Source organism: Capra hircus, chromosome 10 (genome assembly GCF_001704415.2).
Source record: "Capra hircus breed San Clemente chromosome 10, ASM170441v1, whole genome shotgun sequence".
Taxonomy (NCBI): domain Eukaryota; kingdom Metazoa; phylum Chordata; class Mammalia; order Artiodactyla; family Bovidae; genus Capra; species Capra hircus.
In genome coordinates, this window is record NC_030817.1 from 24,058,097 (window position 1) to 24,074,116 (window position 16,020).

At 37.1% G+C, this 16,020-nt stretch overlaps 1 protein-coding gene across 4 annotated transcripts in view; it reads right to left on the minus strand.

The window, feature by feature from the left end:
* GPHN (gephyrin) overlaps positions 1–16,020 on the minus strand; it is a 551,792-nt gene that overhangs the window by 2,272 nt on the left and 533,500 nt on the right. For all 4 annotated transcript variants that reach the window (XM_018054058.1, XM_018054057.1, XM_018054056.1 and 1 more), the window contains 3 exons: positions 13,487–13,560; positions 9,109–9,173; positions 6,930–7,033 (listed from right to left, as the gene is read on the minus strand). In XM_018054058.1, the coding sequence (XP_017909547.1) occupies positions 6,930–7,033; positions 9,109–9,173; positions 13,487–13,560 (243 nt within the window). The remainder of the gene's footprint in view (positions 1–6,929; positions 7,034–9,108; positions 9,174–13,486; positions 13,561–16,020) is intronic.

Here is a 16,020-nt window from a genome sequence, read left to right on the forward strand (position 1 = left end):
TGGTCGTGCAAAGAGTGCAATGGACTGGGAAATATCCTGGCATTCTGTTGTCTCCACCACTGCCATGTTATGTTCTTAATATAGGAAGTCCAGAGGTTGGGTTGCTCTGGTAAGAAGAGAAAAGGCGGCTAAGAAGTTGGTACTTGCAGTACGGAAAGGGGTAGATGAAAAATACAAAGTCTATTTTTGAAGTCTAATTTGACCTATGAATTGAGAAATTAAGGCAGATATTTTAACACCGAAAATAAAGGAGGTAGACCTCAACAAACAAGCTGAATATACATTTATCTGTCTATCCATTCATTTGTCCATGTATCCATCCATCCATCAGACAGATTTATTGAGGTGCTAATTTAGCAACTCATTCATATACTTATCTTTAATATAAAAGGGATAGTTACTTTCTTTCATTTTTTAAATTGTCACTGGAGTGCAACTAATTTACAATGTTGTGTTAGTTTCAGGTGTAAAACAAAACAAATCAGTTACACGTACATCTCCTCATTTTTAGATTCATTTCCATGTAGGCCACTGCAGGGTATGGAGTGGAGTTCCCTGTGCTATACAGTAGGTCCTTACTATCTTATATACACTAGATACATAGTAGTGTGTATAGGTCATCCTGATCTTCCAATTTATCCCTTCCCTCTCCTTACTCTCTGGTGAGCTTCCCTAGTGGTTCACTGGTAAAGCACCTCTTGCCAATACAGTAGACATGGGTTTGATCCCTGGGTTGGGAAGATTCCTTGCAGAAGGAAATGGCAACTCACTCCAGTATTTTTGCCTGGGAAATCCCATGGATAGAGATCACAAAAGAGGTGGATACAACTTAGCAACTAAACAACAACAACACAACCTCCTTACTCCCTGGTAATCATGTTTGTTTTCTACATCTATATGTCTACTTATGTTTTGTAGGTAAGTTCATTTGTACTTTTTTTAGGTTCCATATATAAGTGATATCATGATATTTGTCTTTCTCTGTCTGCTTACTTAACTCAGTATGATCATCTATAGGTTTATCCATGTTGCTACAAATGGTGCTATTCCATTCTTTTTTATGAATGAGTAATATTTCACAGTGTATTAAAAAGCAGAGACATTACTTTGCCAACAAAGGTCCATACAGTCAAAGCTATGGTTTTTCCAGTAGTCACATATGGATGTGACATTTGGACCATAAAGAAGGCTGAGTGTAGAAGAATTGATGCTTCTGAACTGTGGTGTTGGAGAAGACTCTTGAGAATCCCTTAGACTGCAAGGAGATCAAACTAGTCAATCCTAAAGGAAATCAATCCTGAATATTCATTGGAAGGACTGATGCTGAAGCTGAAGCTCCAATACTTTGGCTATCTGATGTGACTCATTAGAAAAGACCCTGATGCTGGGAAAGATTGAAGGCAGAAGAAGGGGACAATAGAGGATGAGATGGTTGGATGGCAAACTGACTCAATGGACATGAGTTTGAGCAAGCTCCGGGAGATGGTGAAGGACAGGGAGGCCTGGCGTGCTGTAGTCCATGGGGTCGCAAAGGGTCGCACACGACTGAGTGACTGAACAACAACAATTATTCTAATTAGGCTTTCTCTCTGGAATCTAGACTAAAATTCAATTCAAGGGTGTTTCTCCTTAATTAAATCACACTCAACTCTTTCATGTGATATTACTTGTTTATACGCTACTTCATATCTACTGAGGGGGTAACTTGCCCTTGTTCCTAATTTATTCTGTGCTTACCTGAGGACAAAAATCTCTGTCTTTCAACCTCTCCCCATGGGTGTGTGTGTTCTCCAGTTCTAAACCATAAGAACTATCACATGGTTGTGTCATTTGCTACATGTTTAAGTTTTTCCCCAGCAGTGGCACTGACTGGCTCATGGATGGCAGTGCAGTGGAGCAAATACTAGACTGTGAAGATACCAGCACCTAGGTTCTACTCCCAGTCTTACTGTTAACTGGTGTGCTCTACTAGAAAGCTATTTTGCTTTCCCATACCTGTTTGTTCATCTACAAAATGGGATTGTTTGTTTTAAAGGAGTATATTTATGTTAATTTAAGAAATAAGAACTGCATCAATTTGAAGTGAATGAATTTTTTTTCACAGCCTCATAAAAAGCTGTTCCTTTTGTAGCAAGAGATGAAGCTAATCAGGTTTTTGTGGTATTTTACTGAAATGCAGAATACTTTATTCACTAATATATTTAGTCGTACTGACATTATAGTTCTGGTATATTTCATCAGTTAGCTGCAGCTTAAGAAAGCACCTATTTACTATGAGCATCAGTGCTTAAAATAATGATGTACCATGAGTAAATATACACATGTCTTTTGGTGGAAGAACTATATCTAATGGAGAGAATTAGAAAAGGAAAAACAGAAAGGTCAATAGAATGAAATGAAAAGCCACAGACTGGGAGAAAATACCTGTACAAAGCATGCCTGATAAAGACCTGCTATCCAGAATATACAGAAAATTCTTAAAACTCAACATTAAGGACATGAAAAATCCAATTATAAACTGGGCAAAAGAACTGAGCACCATATCAATGAAGATACACATATGAGAAGTAAGCATATGAAAAAATGTTCAACATCATATAGGGAATTGCAAATTAAAACAACAATGAGATACCACTAGATAGCTACAAGAAAGGCCAAAAATCCAAAACACTGGCCACACCAAATCCTGTTGAGAATGTGGAAGAACAGGGACTCATCACTGGGGCAGGAACGCAAAATGGTACAGCTACTTTGGAAGACATTTTGGCATTTCCTACAAAACTAAATATATCTTATCATACAATCCAGCAATCACATTCCTTGGTATTTACCCAAGTGAACTGAAAGTTTATGTTCATACAAAAACTTGCACACAAATATGTTTAGCAGCTTTATTCATAATTGCCAAAACTGGAAGCAATGAAGATGCCCTTCAGTAGGTGAGTGGATAAATGGTGGCATATCCAGAGAAAGGAATATTATTCTGTGCTAAAAACAAATGCGCTATCTAGCCATGAAAAGTCATGAAGGGAACTTAAATTCATATTACTAAGTGAAAGTAGATTATTTGAAAAGGTTACATACTGCATGATTCCAACAATATGATATTCTGGAAAAGGCAAAACTATGGAGACAGTAAAAAGACCAAGGGTTAGTAGGGAGGGAGGAATGAACAGGCAGAGTGCAGAGGGTTTTTGGGTTGTGAAAGTGTGCGACACTACAATGGTGTGTCATTGTGCTAAGTCGCTCAGTCATGTCCGACTCTGTGACCCTATGGACTGTAGCCCGCCAGGCTCCTCTGTCCATAGGATTTTCCAGGCAAGAATACTGGAGTGGGTTGTTATGCCCTCCTCCAGGGGATCTTCCCAACCCAGGGGTCAATACATGTAATTGTACATTTATCAAGACCCATGGAATACACAACAGCAAGAGTGAACCCTAATGTAGACTATGGACTTTGGGGGATAGTGAATGTGTCACTGTAGGTTCACTGATTATAACAAATGTACCACTGTGGTATGGGACGTCAACAGTTGGGGAGATTGTGCGTGTGTGTGTATGTATGTATGTATGGGGTGGGGAGGAGAATTAATACAGGAACTCTGAATGTTCTGCTTAATTTTGCTGCAAACCTGGATGTGCTATAAAAAACAAAATTTGTTAGTTAAAAAAGGGGAGAATATTTTGTCCTTCCCATCTTTTAGAGAAGTGACCTCAAAGAATTACCTAGCATAGTAAGTAATTAACGTAAATATAGTATAATAAAGTTGTTATGGAGCCATTTATATGGTATAAAGGGCACAAAGAAGTAAATAATCAGCCTTCTTAGGGACACTGGGAAAGGATTCGCAGAGGGCATGATGATGCCTGAGTCTTATGATTAAGGAATTTTCTAAGCTGCGAAAAGAGAAGGTGGTGGTTAGGAGAGACCCTCCTAGGAAGGCGATCTCATGCTCATCCTGGAGACAGTAAAAAGCTTGGTATAGTCAGAATGCAGGATGGGAAGCAGATAACACTGGAGGGAAAACACGCCTTGGGATGGAGGGCCTCTTATGCTCACTTGAGTGTCTGAATTTAACCCTGGGGTCATGGCAAGCATTGAAGAATTTTAATTGGAGGTGCTGACAATGATTAGTTAGACAGGAAAGGGATTTAAAAACAGGCAAGATTAGAGGAAGAGAAACCATCAAATGTTGGTGCCATTATTCAAATCAGGTTTATTTGGCTACAAAACACAGGGGATGCGGACGGTGGAGGGGACGTTAGGAGAACGGTGAAGATCTGGAAGGCTGGAGTAAGGAATGGAAAAAGCTGATCCCCAAGATATAAAAGGTTCTTCAAGGGGAATTTTAGTCCCTTCTGAGATTTGTAAATTGGAAGTGATAACTCGAAAAGATGTACACTCTTCTCCAGTTGTACTCAGTGCCCTGGGAATAAAAGTGAAGGACAAAAAGGGAAAATTGATTCAACTTTGTGGATTCTTAGAGTGACTGTAGTAGAAGCAAGGAGAGGCAGAAAAAAAAAAAACAACTGAGGGTGTTAGAAAAATCTGAAGTGATACACCATAGGATTTAGGCTGGATGAGAAAAGGGTTAAAGCCAGAAGGGGCTTTTGGACTGAGGAAAAAGGATGAGGTGTTTGAATTCTTTTATATCTACTGGTAGGCAACTTGTCATTGTTCTTGAACTGTATACCAGAGTTGGTGAGTTTTGAGTTGGAGCACTTCATGGCATTGAAAAGAACAGGCCTGTGAGCGGCTGAAGCAAAACTAAAATTATCAAGAATTATGGAAATAAAGCAACTGATGATAAGAGGTCAGGCACAAAAGAAGACTTTTAGACAACTGCCGAAACCCGACTGTGTTTGGAACATTTGCTGGTGATAATATGGGAAGGTGAAAGCTCCAGGAGACTCGGGGGGAGAGGTTGGACTAATTGCTGCACAGACTAGAGAAGAGAGTTCGTGAGAAAACAGATGACAAAGGGGATTCTATTTGAGTGGAGGCCCCAGGTGACATGCTCTAGGCCCTGGCTGATATTGAGGGCCTGGACTCTGAGTCTTGTCAAAGCTTCCAAAGAGTGGTTTTAAAGGAGCTTGACACTAATTCTTAAAAGTACTAGAGAAGTTATAAGCACTGATTTCATTAGTCTAAAAGAGAGGGGCTTGAGCTCATTTGCCCCACAAATCATCTGAAATTTATCATGTAACATTAAAATTCTTATGCATGCTGGTACAGATCAGTTTCAACTTCATTTTCCCAAAGTTTCTATAACCTAGTTATAATTTTCATCTCCTAGTAATAATAAAACTGGCTTACACTTCCTATAAATCATAGATAGTTCTATCATTTTCAATATCTGTTTTAAATCAAACTACAGACCATAATATTTTCACTTAACAGGCATTCAATTATATCTTGTGAAGATCAATGACTAACCTTTTTAAAAGCTGAATAATGTTCCATTGTGCACATACACGTCATTTTCCTTATCTATTCATCTGTTGTTGGAAATCTGGGTTGCTTCCTTATGTGTGCTATAGAGGAGGATAATGCTACAATGAATGCTGGGTGCAAATATCTCTTTGAGATCCTGATTTCAACTCTTTTGGACATAATAGCCAAAAGTGAGACTGCTGGATCATATGGTATTTTACTTTTAGTTTTTGAGGAAACTCCATACTGTTTCCCATGAGGCAACATGGATATACCTAGAGGACACCATACCAAGTGCAATAAGCTAGTTACAAAAGTACTGCCAGATTCCACTTACAGGAAGTATCTAAAACAGTGAGACTCACAAAGGCAAAGGATAGAACAGTGATTGTCAGGAGCTGAGGGATGGAAGAAATGGGAAACTGCTGCTCAATGGATATACAGTTTCTGTTACGCAAGGTGAATTAGCTCTAAGGCATCTGCTGTACAGTATATTACCTATAGTTATGTGGTACTGTGCATATTAAGATACTTTAAGAGGATAGTTTTCACATTAAATGCTCTTATCATGAAACAAATCAAAGAACACAAGGGGATTTCTGGAGGTGATGGACGTTGTTTAGTATCTTGACTGTGGTGATGGTATCATGGATGTTTGTGTTTGTCCAAATTTTTCAAAATGTCTACATTAAATATGTGCAATTTGTGTATATAAATTATACCTCAGTAAATCTTAAAAGAAAGAAAAGCACTGGCTTAGTATTAGTTTAAATTGCCAGGAAAATTGTTCATTAGTTACACAGAAACTATATTACATAGTTAGTTGACTAGTAGTAAATCAAGTTGAAGTTAGTGTGGTGAGAAGGGGACTGTAATTTCTGACTGACTTTTACTGCAGGTATAACTCCAGCCTTAGTAGTCCTTTTCCAAACAATATGGTCACCCTCTCCTTCTTTTTCTCTTTCTAGTCATTTAACTGTCTTTTTCTGAACTGTTTAAAATTGATCAGTGGGGTCACAGAAAAAGTGATCAAATAAATTGCTATTCTCTGTAAATTTACCTAGGGAAAAGAGAATTTTTATCCCTCCTTCCATAGGGTTTAGTATTAGTTTAGTACTCTATTGACCATTTTGTCATTACATATCCATTCCTAAATGGACTTCTAGCTGAAGAAAATTATTCCCTTTAGGAGTCGTGGAATAATGTGGGAAGGGAATAAAGGGGACTCCTTTCCCTTTGTTTTCTATCATGAAGAGAGGTATATAATCATATTTTCCCACAAAAGTGACTCAATGGACATGAGTTTGGCAAGCTCTGGGAGAGGGTGAAGGACAGGGAAGCCTGGTGTGCTACAGAGGGTTGCACAGAGTAGGACACGACTGAGTGACTGAACAACAATATAAAATTCTTGATGTTTGTTTTGGGCAGTTAAAAAATCATATCCTTATTTGTTATTAGGCTTCAGTTTTGGTTCCTGATCATTAGCAAACATTACCCTGGCTTTGATGATGGTCGGCCGAGGATCCAAGATGCCTTGCATCTTTCTCAGTGCAGGCACAACAAAGAGGTTGCAGGTGACCACGGCGGACACAGGGTTCCCTGGAAGTCAAGCAAGCAGCTCTTTATAGTGCACACATAGAAATTCACCCCAAAATCATGAATGTCTACACCTTCAGGTATCCAAGCGAATGAAGTGACTAATCCCTAGCCTTCCTCTTTTGAATCACCTTGAATCCAAAAAGATGCCAGAATAGAGCTATAGTCAACCAAATGGCACACAGTGTGTAAACACTTGGATCTACCAGTGAAATGCAGACTTCTGATGCACAGAAGCTGCTGAACACCATTTATTTTTGCTTTCCTGAGAGCCATCCATTGAAGCCCTTACTAATCAGTTTGTACTTGCTATAATTTTACTGATACTTTTATACAGTGATATGTGACTGTGTGTGTGTGTGTGTATAGTGGTGGTAGGGAATGGCTTGTGCTTTTAGATTCCCTTGGCCTGGTTATGTGATGCTAATTTCATCACCAAAATAAAAGGCAATGGCTGGTTTAGCCTATTACTAGCTAAAACCATACCTTTAATTTTCTTCTACCTACAAAAACAGTTAAAAAGAGATTTTTTTAAAGTTGTAAAGTGATGAGTGCCACAATTATTTCAGTAGAAAAAACTGTTGTTTTTCTGAGTTATTCCACAGGATAGCAGACTCTTAGTGACAATTAATTGCTTTACTCTTGAATCAAAATGTAAACAGATGGAAATTTTTCTGCGAAAGCAAAAAAAAGGAAAAAGAAAAAAAGCTCAACAATGATTCCAGTATTCCTGTAATGCTACTGCTTGATAAAATTACTCTATAAAAAGTGAATTGGTCAATGTAAAAAAAAAAGAGACTAGAAGAACCAACACCAAAAATCTGAAAATAGTGGTTATTTAGGGTAAGGGAGATTATGGATAACATTTCTTATTGTTTAAGTATTTTCTAATGTTTTACAGTGAACACACTGTTTAAAAAGTAAAAAAAAAGAACAAGTAGATACACAAGACTTGCAAAATCCAGTTCTGAGTTTTCAAATCCTTGTAAAAAGAACCACTTTGCTGGTTTTACAATCTGAACATGTGCACTGTTGCTGCCCTCTTTTGGTACCTTCAGGCTGAGCACAGAAAATCTCAGAGGAACAATTTGAAAAGTAGGCTATTTAATTGTAACTTCTTTGGCAGATAAACAACACTTTGTTAGTAATGGCAAAACAGGCTCCCACTACAACATACTTCATAGGTCAAGTCATATCTTCTGTAGACAACATAAACAGTCTCTTCTAAGCAAAATGAAGCTAGAAAGAGGTTATCCTTTCTCTACATAATGGTGTTCAGAGTATCTAGGGCTATATTAAAGGCCTTAAGGAGTTTTATACCACAGATAAACTTTGAGAACTAAAACTCTACTTACATGCCCTCTCTCTTAATATGAGAGAAATCAAACCTCTTTTATGCTTATAGATAAGGGGCTTTAACGATGTTTTTAAAGTTCTAAAATTTCTTGCCTGCCTTTTCTATCTCTGAGATTTATTAACTATAAAAAAGCAAATAAGCATCCCAAAGCCACCAGACTTGTACATCTGAAAGGAATAAGTAGGTTATTTTTTGAAGAAATCTATGCCAAAAAATAGAGAATGGAACATTGCTTACAGATCAGAGGATAATATTAGAAGTTGAAAAAATAACAAGTAGATGCAATGTTGTATTTCCGTTGTTGTTGCTGTTCTAGTATCTGCAGGGGTGATTCAAGGCCCTTTGAGCACAATACTCTAGTTGCGGGAGATGATTATATTGCTAACTTTGACCAGTGTCCTTTAAGTGCCACAGAAAGATGTAGTAACAGGTAACACTTATCATCTTAGGGTCTGAATTATGCTTTGAAAGGTACTATCTAATTTGACTTTTGCACAAGCCCTATGAAGCATATATTTGCCCCATTTTATAGATGAAGAAACAGCTTCAGAGAGATTATGTGATTTGTTCAAGGTCATCCAGTATGAAAAGCTGGGGCTTGAGCCCAGGTCTTTCAGATTCCAAATCATGTGTTCTGATAGGGGACTTGTCACCTGGGGCACAAAAAGATTTTGGTTATTTTTCCAGAAAAAGCAAAAGAAAGTATTTAAGTTATTCTTACCTGGTAGTGCAAAGATTATTTTTCTTACACCATCAATATCTAAAGTTGCAAATGTCGTTGGCAGGCTAGAAGAAAAATAGAGGATATTTGTTAGTGACTGCTAAGCAATTTGATGAGTAAATTAAATACTGCAGTTTTCTTGTTATATGGTCCTTCATAGATCACTTACTCTCTAAAAATACTTTTCTGTTGACTCTCCTTTAAACCTTTATAACCTGCAGTGAAGCAAAATTAAATTGTTTTTAGCATCTTCTGTTTCTGGTTTTCTGTAGCTTACTTTGTTTCCTTTTTGCCACTGCCAAAGAAGTGTATCCCAAACCCCAGTTTCTCTAGACCTTTAGTTTAACAATTTCTAATGTGTTTATTTCCTGCTGACCAGTAACAATCATTCTTTTTATCAGACAACCATCTGGTAAGACATGTCTGTCAGATAACCGCCTATTGCTGAAGATGAGTATTTCTTAGCCCTTTAAGACTATACTTAGCAATAAATATTAAAGCTTCCCCATGAAGGGAATTTTTTTGAAACATCAAAACAAAATATCATGACTAGAACAAAATTAAAGCAATAATAATTTTTAAAATTTATTTTTAAATTAATTTATTTTAATTGGAGGCTAATTACTTTACAATATTGTGGTGGTTTTTGCCATACATTGATATGAATCAGCCATGGGTGTACGTGTGTCCCCCTGTTCTGAAACCCTTCCCACCTCCCTCCCCATCCCATTCCTCTGGGTTGTTCCAGTGCATCAGCTTTGAGTGCCCTTAAAGCAATAATAATTTTAAAATATTCTCAAATTATATTTCCTTAAGGGTCTGACAGGAATCCTTATCACGGGGGTGATGGAGAGGGGTGTGAGTGGCATGAAGGGGGAAGGCAGTAAATAAGAGTGATTTTTTTTTTCTATAGACTACCCCTCACACAGAATCGCAACTAAAATTTTTATTATATAAATGAAACTTGAATGATGCAAAATTCTTAGGGAATGCTGAAATTTCCACGTAACTAAAAAAACTACCCAACCTGTTTTCCTTTTTACTATTTTCACTGATGGGCTGAATGAGAAAAGGATCACTCACGCAGAAGCTTTTGCAGTAATACGATGGACATTAACATTTTTGATGAATTGCAGCCCTCATTCTTAGCCAATCCTACTCTGCTGTGATACAGTGATCTTGGGTCACCAGAGTGTTAAACCATAACACGGCAGCACAGGCTACAATGTTTCTACAGCTCTCGCTTCTGCTTTTTCTCCCCCTAGTGTTTTATTTTTTGGGGTCCCCTTCATATGAGACTGCCATCATCTCGACCCTTTAAAGCTGGCTTCAGGTTTGGGAACCAGAGAGTAGTTATAGTTATATTGTTAGAATAATAATAATAATAGAAACTACCACTTTTAAAGAAACATCTAAGCATTATATCGATTATTTCATTTAATTCTTACAAAAATCCTATGAGGTGACAATTCTTATTCCATTTTACAGATGACGAAAATGAGACTCAGAGATTAAGCAATTTAGCCAAAATCACTCAGATACAAAATTGGGAAACAAAGATTTGAACCAAGGTTTTTCTAACATTATTGTTCATAATTAGATAAGGCTCTCATAGGGTATGCTGTTAAGTGTTACTATATTGGTTTCATAACATCTATTTTGGCTATTGAGGCCTTTTTTGCTTACTTCCTGATTCTTTGATGTATTTTAGAAAACAGATTAGACTGTCTTATCTATTTATAGATAGGTTATTTGGCGATTATTGTTACTGTGTGATGAAAATAATTTCCAAGGTACATTTTGACAACAGCTATGTTCACTGCAGATGACCCATAAAAACCATGATTGGTAGATCTGGTTGATAATATTCCAAATGCTTTTTCAGTATCTCTTTGTCTAAAATGAAAGAGGTTAGTTGCATTCTGAATGCACTGTATGTGGGAAGAGCAAAGCTAAATTGTTCTTCAGCTTTTTATATTTCTTCTTGTTCTACTATTAAGTAGCAATTACTTTAAATTCTTATCTTCAGACAGTAGAAAATTCTGGCCAATTAAAGGAAGCCCATTTAAAGTTCTAAACCACTTTTTTTGTAGCAAACTAAAAACTAAGAGTGAGGAGGGAACACATGACACCTTCCCTCTATGTATTTAAAGCTAATTTAAATCATCTTTTGAATCTTGCAGACAGGTACTGTGATTTCTCTAAAGATATTCGTTTTAAAAAGATTCCATTATAATAAAACATTTTGTAATTGTGCACTGCTATCATGACTGTCTTATTGCTAGACTATGAAGTTTCTGTTTAGGATCTGGAAAGCTATTTCCTTAAAACTCAACACTTGTTCCTTTTCCCTCTTGAGATCAGAATGTAACAGCTTTTAGACTTTAAGGCAGGAGAATAAATAGTAGGAACTGACGAACTCCTATAGCTGAAGTGAATGGTAATAACAGATTAAAAATAAAATGAGTACTTATTATATATCATAGGTGCTAAGATTAATTTAAATAATAGATATTACACAAATATTTCTCCCCTAGAGGTGAGGGCAAGTAATGTCAGCTTCTTTCTCACTGTAGAGAAATAATCAATTCAATTTTTGCAGTTAGTGAGAAGTACATTGACATACTCATGGGATGTTCTCTGTATTCGAATCAAATTAGTACTGCCTACGGGGACAGGAATTTTAAAAAGTCTCTGTGTAATCATAGCATAAAGATATTTGCTTAAGACAAAATATTCTTAGGAAGAATGATCCCAATCCAACAGCTTCAATAGTAAAAAGGTCCTGTCAGTGGCAGCCATATTGGAGCAACTACAGAAATACAACAGTAAGAATTCTGAATTCTATTAGATTGTGGAAAGGCTTTAGGGATTATCTTGATATTTAAACATAAAGCCCAATCTCTGTCTTAGAACCTACATGAGGTGCCCAATAAATCAGGGAGATCAGAAGGGCTGGCTTGACGCTTAAAAAAGGCTTCTTTCTAGAAATTTCTGCCATTTCCCAGCTATTTCTGCTATTTCAGCTCACTTGCAATAACTGGTAGGTCCCACCTCTACTCTCAGGGTCCACATGAGCACCCATCAGAGTATAACCCTGAACTAAAGCATCATCACTGTTGTCCCTGATAGCACGGCAATGTGCTGAAATGCTCACCCACACACTGAGGCCTTTCAACACTGTTTTTATAATGTTTTTGTATCACAGACTTAGAGAGCAGCAGCGGTCTGAACAGACAGGCTATTGCTTAAAGACATGGCCACACATATTTTATCAATACCAATGTTTGCATTCTTTGAGGATTTATAATGGATCACAAAACCTCCAGCCATTCCTCAGGGAGTTATTAATTTTTAGGAGATATGCAAGATCTAGGTATGTGTTTACTTTTCTTTCCTCATTGGAGGTAGTAAGCATTATGAAATACTATTCATGAAGTATTCTTGCAAAGAAAAAAAGTGAATCTGAATCTAATCAAACTTTTAGATCTAACTTCTAGTGGACAGAATATACTGGAGAGAGAGAGAAACAAGTCAAACACCACCACAAGGAGGCAATCAGCCAAATCTATTCACAAGGACAAAGGATTCAGTTTTTGCAACAAGTTAATGGCATACCAAAAATGTGGGAGCGGGGGTGGGTATTAAATGTTCTTGTTTAATAGAGAGTCAACAACCAAATACATTGAGTAGACCTAACTCAAATGCTAATTCAAACAAAACATACATAAGAAGGCATACTCTTCCTTGACATTCGGGAGACTTTTCAAATATGATCGGGGAATTAGATGATATTCAGGTGTTCTTATTTATTTTTTCAGGTGAGATAATACCATTGTGATTATATAAGATAATTCTGCTGTTATTATTAATATTTGAGATGTATACTAAAATGCTATGTCTAGAATTTGTTTTAAAACAATCTAACCCTCTGTCCTCCCAAAAAGGTAAAGGAAGGGATTGATAAAACAATTAAGGAGAAATGTTGATAGTTACTGAAGCTGGGTTATGGGGTATAGTGGGTTTCATTATACTCTCTGCTTTTGTGTATGTTTGAGAATTTTCATACTGAAATGTTTTTAAGTGAGAGAAGGAGCCAAAAAAGAGAAGGAAGGAACTAGACATGGAAATTAAAAGGAGAAAAGGTTTGGAAAGTTGCTTTGCTTCTTTTTAAACCAGATCCAGTGTTTAATAAAGAAGATTAATTCCCATTTCAGATAGGATATATACTTTTTCAAAGAACTCTAATACTGTAACATTCCTTTATTAGAATAAATGATCCATAATAGAAAAATGTAGTAGGAAAGCATTTAAATACTTTGTTAGTCAAAGCAAGCCAAACCAACCCATATATTAGATAAGAAGATTATTTTCATACCCTGGTTTCATAAAAACCCTGCCAAAATGGATCTGGGCGTGAAGATCAATGTCCAGCACCTGCTTGAGATAGTCCTGCAAATATGAAAAATAATTACTTTACTTTCAAACATTTCAATATCAGACTTTCAGACTTTAAATGAAAAAAAAATGTATAAGATTGAAATGAAAAGAAACACCTATTTTAGTGAAGTTGATTTATGACAACTATTTCTTCATTCCTCATTCATTTATTCATTCAGTAAATACTTATCAAGTATAATATATGTATGCTGAATATCAATCAATATACAGGGAGATGCAGCCTTGAACAAAAAGAGGCAATGTTCCTTCCCTCATAGAAAGAACATTCCAAAGGAGTAGTTAGAGAGTAAACCAAATAACCAGATTAACATATAATTATTACTTGATAGGCTGTTGTCTCTCTTTTAGGATAGAATTTTGTCTGAGAAAGGATGTTAATAAATACGGTTTAAGAAGTTGTGCTTGGGCAGGGAAGCCACGTGTATGCATCCCATGCTGTTCTGCTTAATGAGCTTGAACTAATGTGCATTCCTTGAGGAGAGACTTGGACATTTACCCAAGATTCAGTTCAGTCCAGTTCAGTCGCTCAGTCGTGTCCAACTCTGCGACCCCATGAATCACAGCACGCCAGGCCTCCCTGTCTACCACCAACCCCCAGAGTTCACTCAAACTCATGTTCATCGAGTTAGTGATGCCATCCAGCCATCTCATCCTCTGTAGTCCCCTTTTCCTCCTGCCCCCAATCCCTCCTACCATCAGGGTCTTTTTCAATGAGTCAACTCTTCGCATGAGGTGGCCAAAGTATTGGAGTTTACCCAAGATTACCAGGTCTAAATAAGTCAACTGAAAACTTAGGGAGGGAGCTCTAAACAGAAAGTTAAGGGAGTTTAATTGCTCCAACTTCATATTCTGCGACTACAAACACAACCAACCTAAGGTTATGATCAACCCAGAGCAATCTGACAAAACCTGATCTTCGGAAAGGAAAGGCAACAGTGCCTTGTAGTTGGTTTTGTAAACATAAAGAAAAAAATAGCAGTTTAAAAAATTTCTCCAAAGTAATGCAACTTCTGTTACTGAGTTTCCTACTCACTAATTCAAGAGAGTCTAGTATTCTACTAAAATATTAAATATTTCACAAGTTATGAGACACTTTATTTTTAAAAGCTACTTCCTTCTCTCCATCTCTACAGCCTCAGCCAACATCATCTCACCTGAATTACTGAAACACGTCTCTCTGCCAATTCTCCAATTCATTCCCTTGACAGTAGTGAGACAGACAGATCTGATCAAATCACTGTATAACACTTCAATAACTCCATGGTCTCCAGAAATAAGTTTCATCTTTTAAATGATCATAGCTAGGATTCTTGTATTGATATTTTCTAGCCTTCTTTTGCCAATCATTGCTCTTATCAGGCAATCCATTTCCCACCAGCCCCATTCCTCTTCTTCACTCTCTCTCAACATTCCTACAAGTCAATATTGCTGTCAGTTTTCACATTTTCTTGCCTCAAATAGAAAAGCAGAGACATTGCTTTGTCAACAAAGGTCCATCTAGTCAAGGCTATGGTTTTTCCAGTAGTCATGTATGGATGTGAGAGTTGGACTATAAAGAAAGCTGAGCGCCAAAGAATTGATGCTTTTGAACTGCGGTGTTGGAGAAGACTCTTGAGAGTCCCTTGGACTGCAAGGAGATCCACCAGTCCATCCTAAAGGAGATTGGTCCTGGGTATTCACTGGTAGGACGGATGCTGAAGCTGAAACTCCAATACTTTGGCCACCTAATGCTAAGAGCTGACTCATTTGAAAAGACCCTGATGCTGGGAAAGGATGAGGGTAGGAGGAAAAGGGGATGACAGAGGATGAGATAGTTGGATGACATCACCAACTCAATGGACATGGGTTTGGGTGGACTCTGGGAGTTGGAGCATGCCAGGGAGGCCTGGCATGCTGTGGTTCATGGGGTCACGAAGAGTCCGGCACGACTGAGTGACCGAACTGAACTGCCTTAAATCTCTGAAAATATTCTGCTTTTGTCTGGATTACTCTTTTTTTCTGCTCTTCTCTCTATTCTCAATCTCAAGTCTCCCCTGAATCCCCAGGGCTGGATAGTAGATTTTTACTGATTCATGATTATTTTTAGACTCTATTATTAGATGAAATAATTTAGAATATTCTTGACGAACTGATCCATGTAAATACAGGAACAGGAAATGTCCCTCCTCTTAATATCTAGTAATCCTTTTTACCTTAATTTTCTCTGATATCAAGACAGCCAACTAGCTGTTCTTTTAACTTTTTTCTCATTTTTTACTTTCAAGTAGCTGTGTCCTTATATTTAAGGTGGGTCTCTTACAAGCATCATACAATTTGTTGTTTTTTAAAATCTAAAATGACAATTTTTAATTGGAGGACTCAGTCCACTTACGCTTAATATAATTACTGCTATATATTTTTAATTTTATCCATTTGTTTTTATTTTTGGCTGTGCTGCATCTCTGTTGCGAT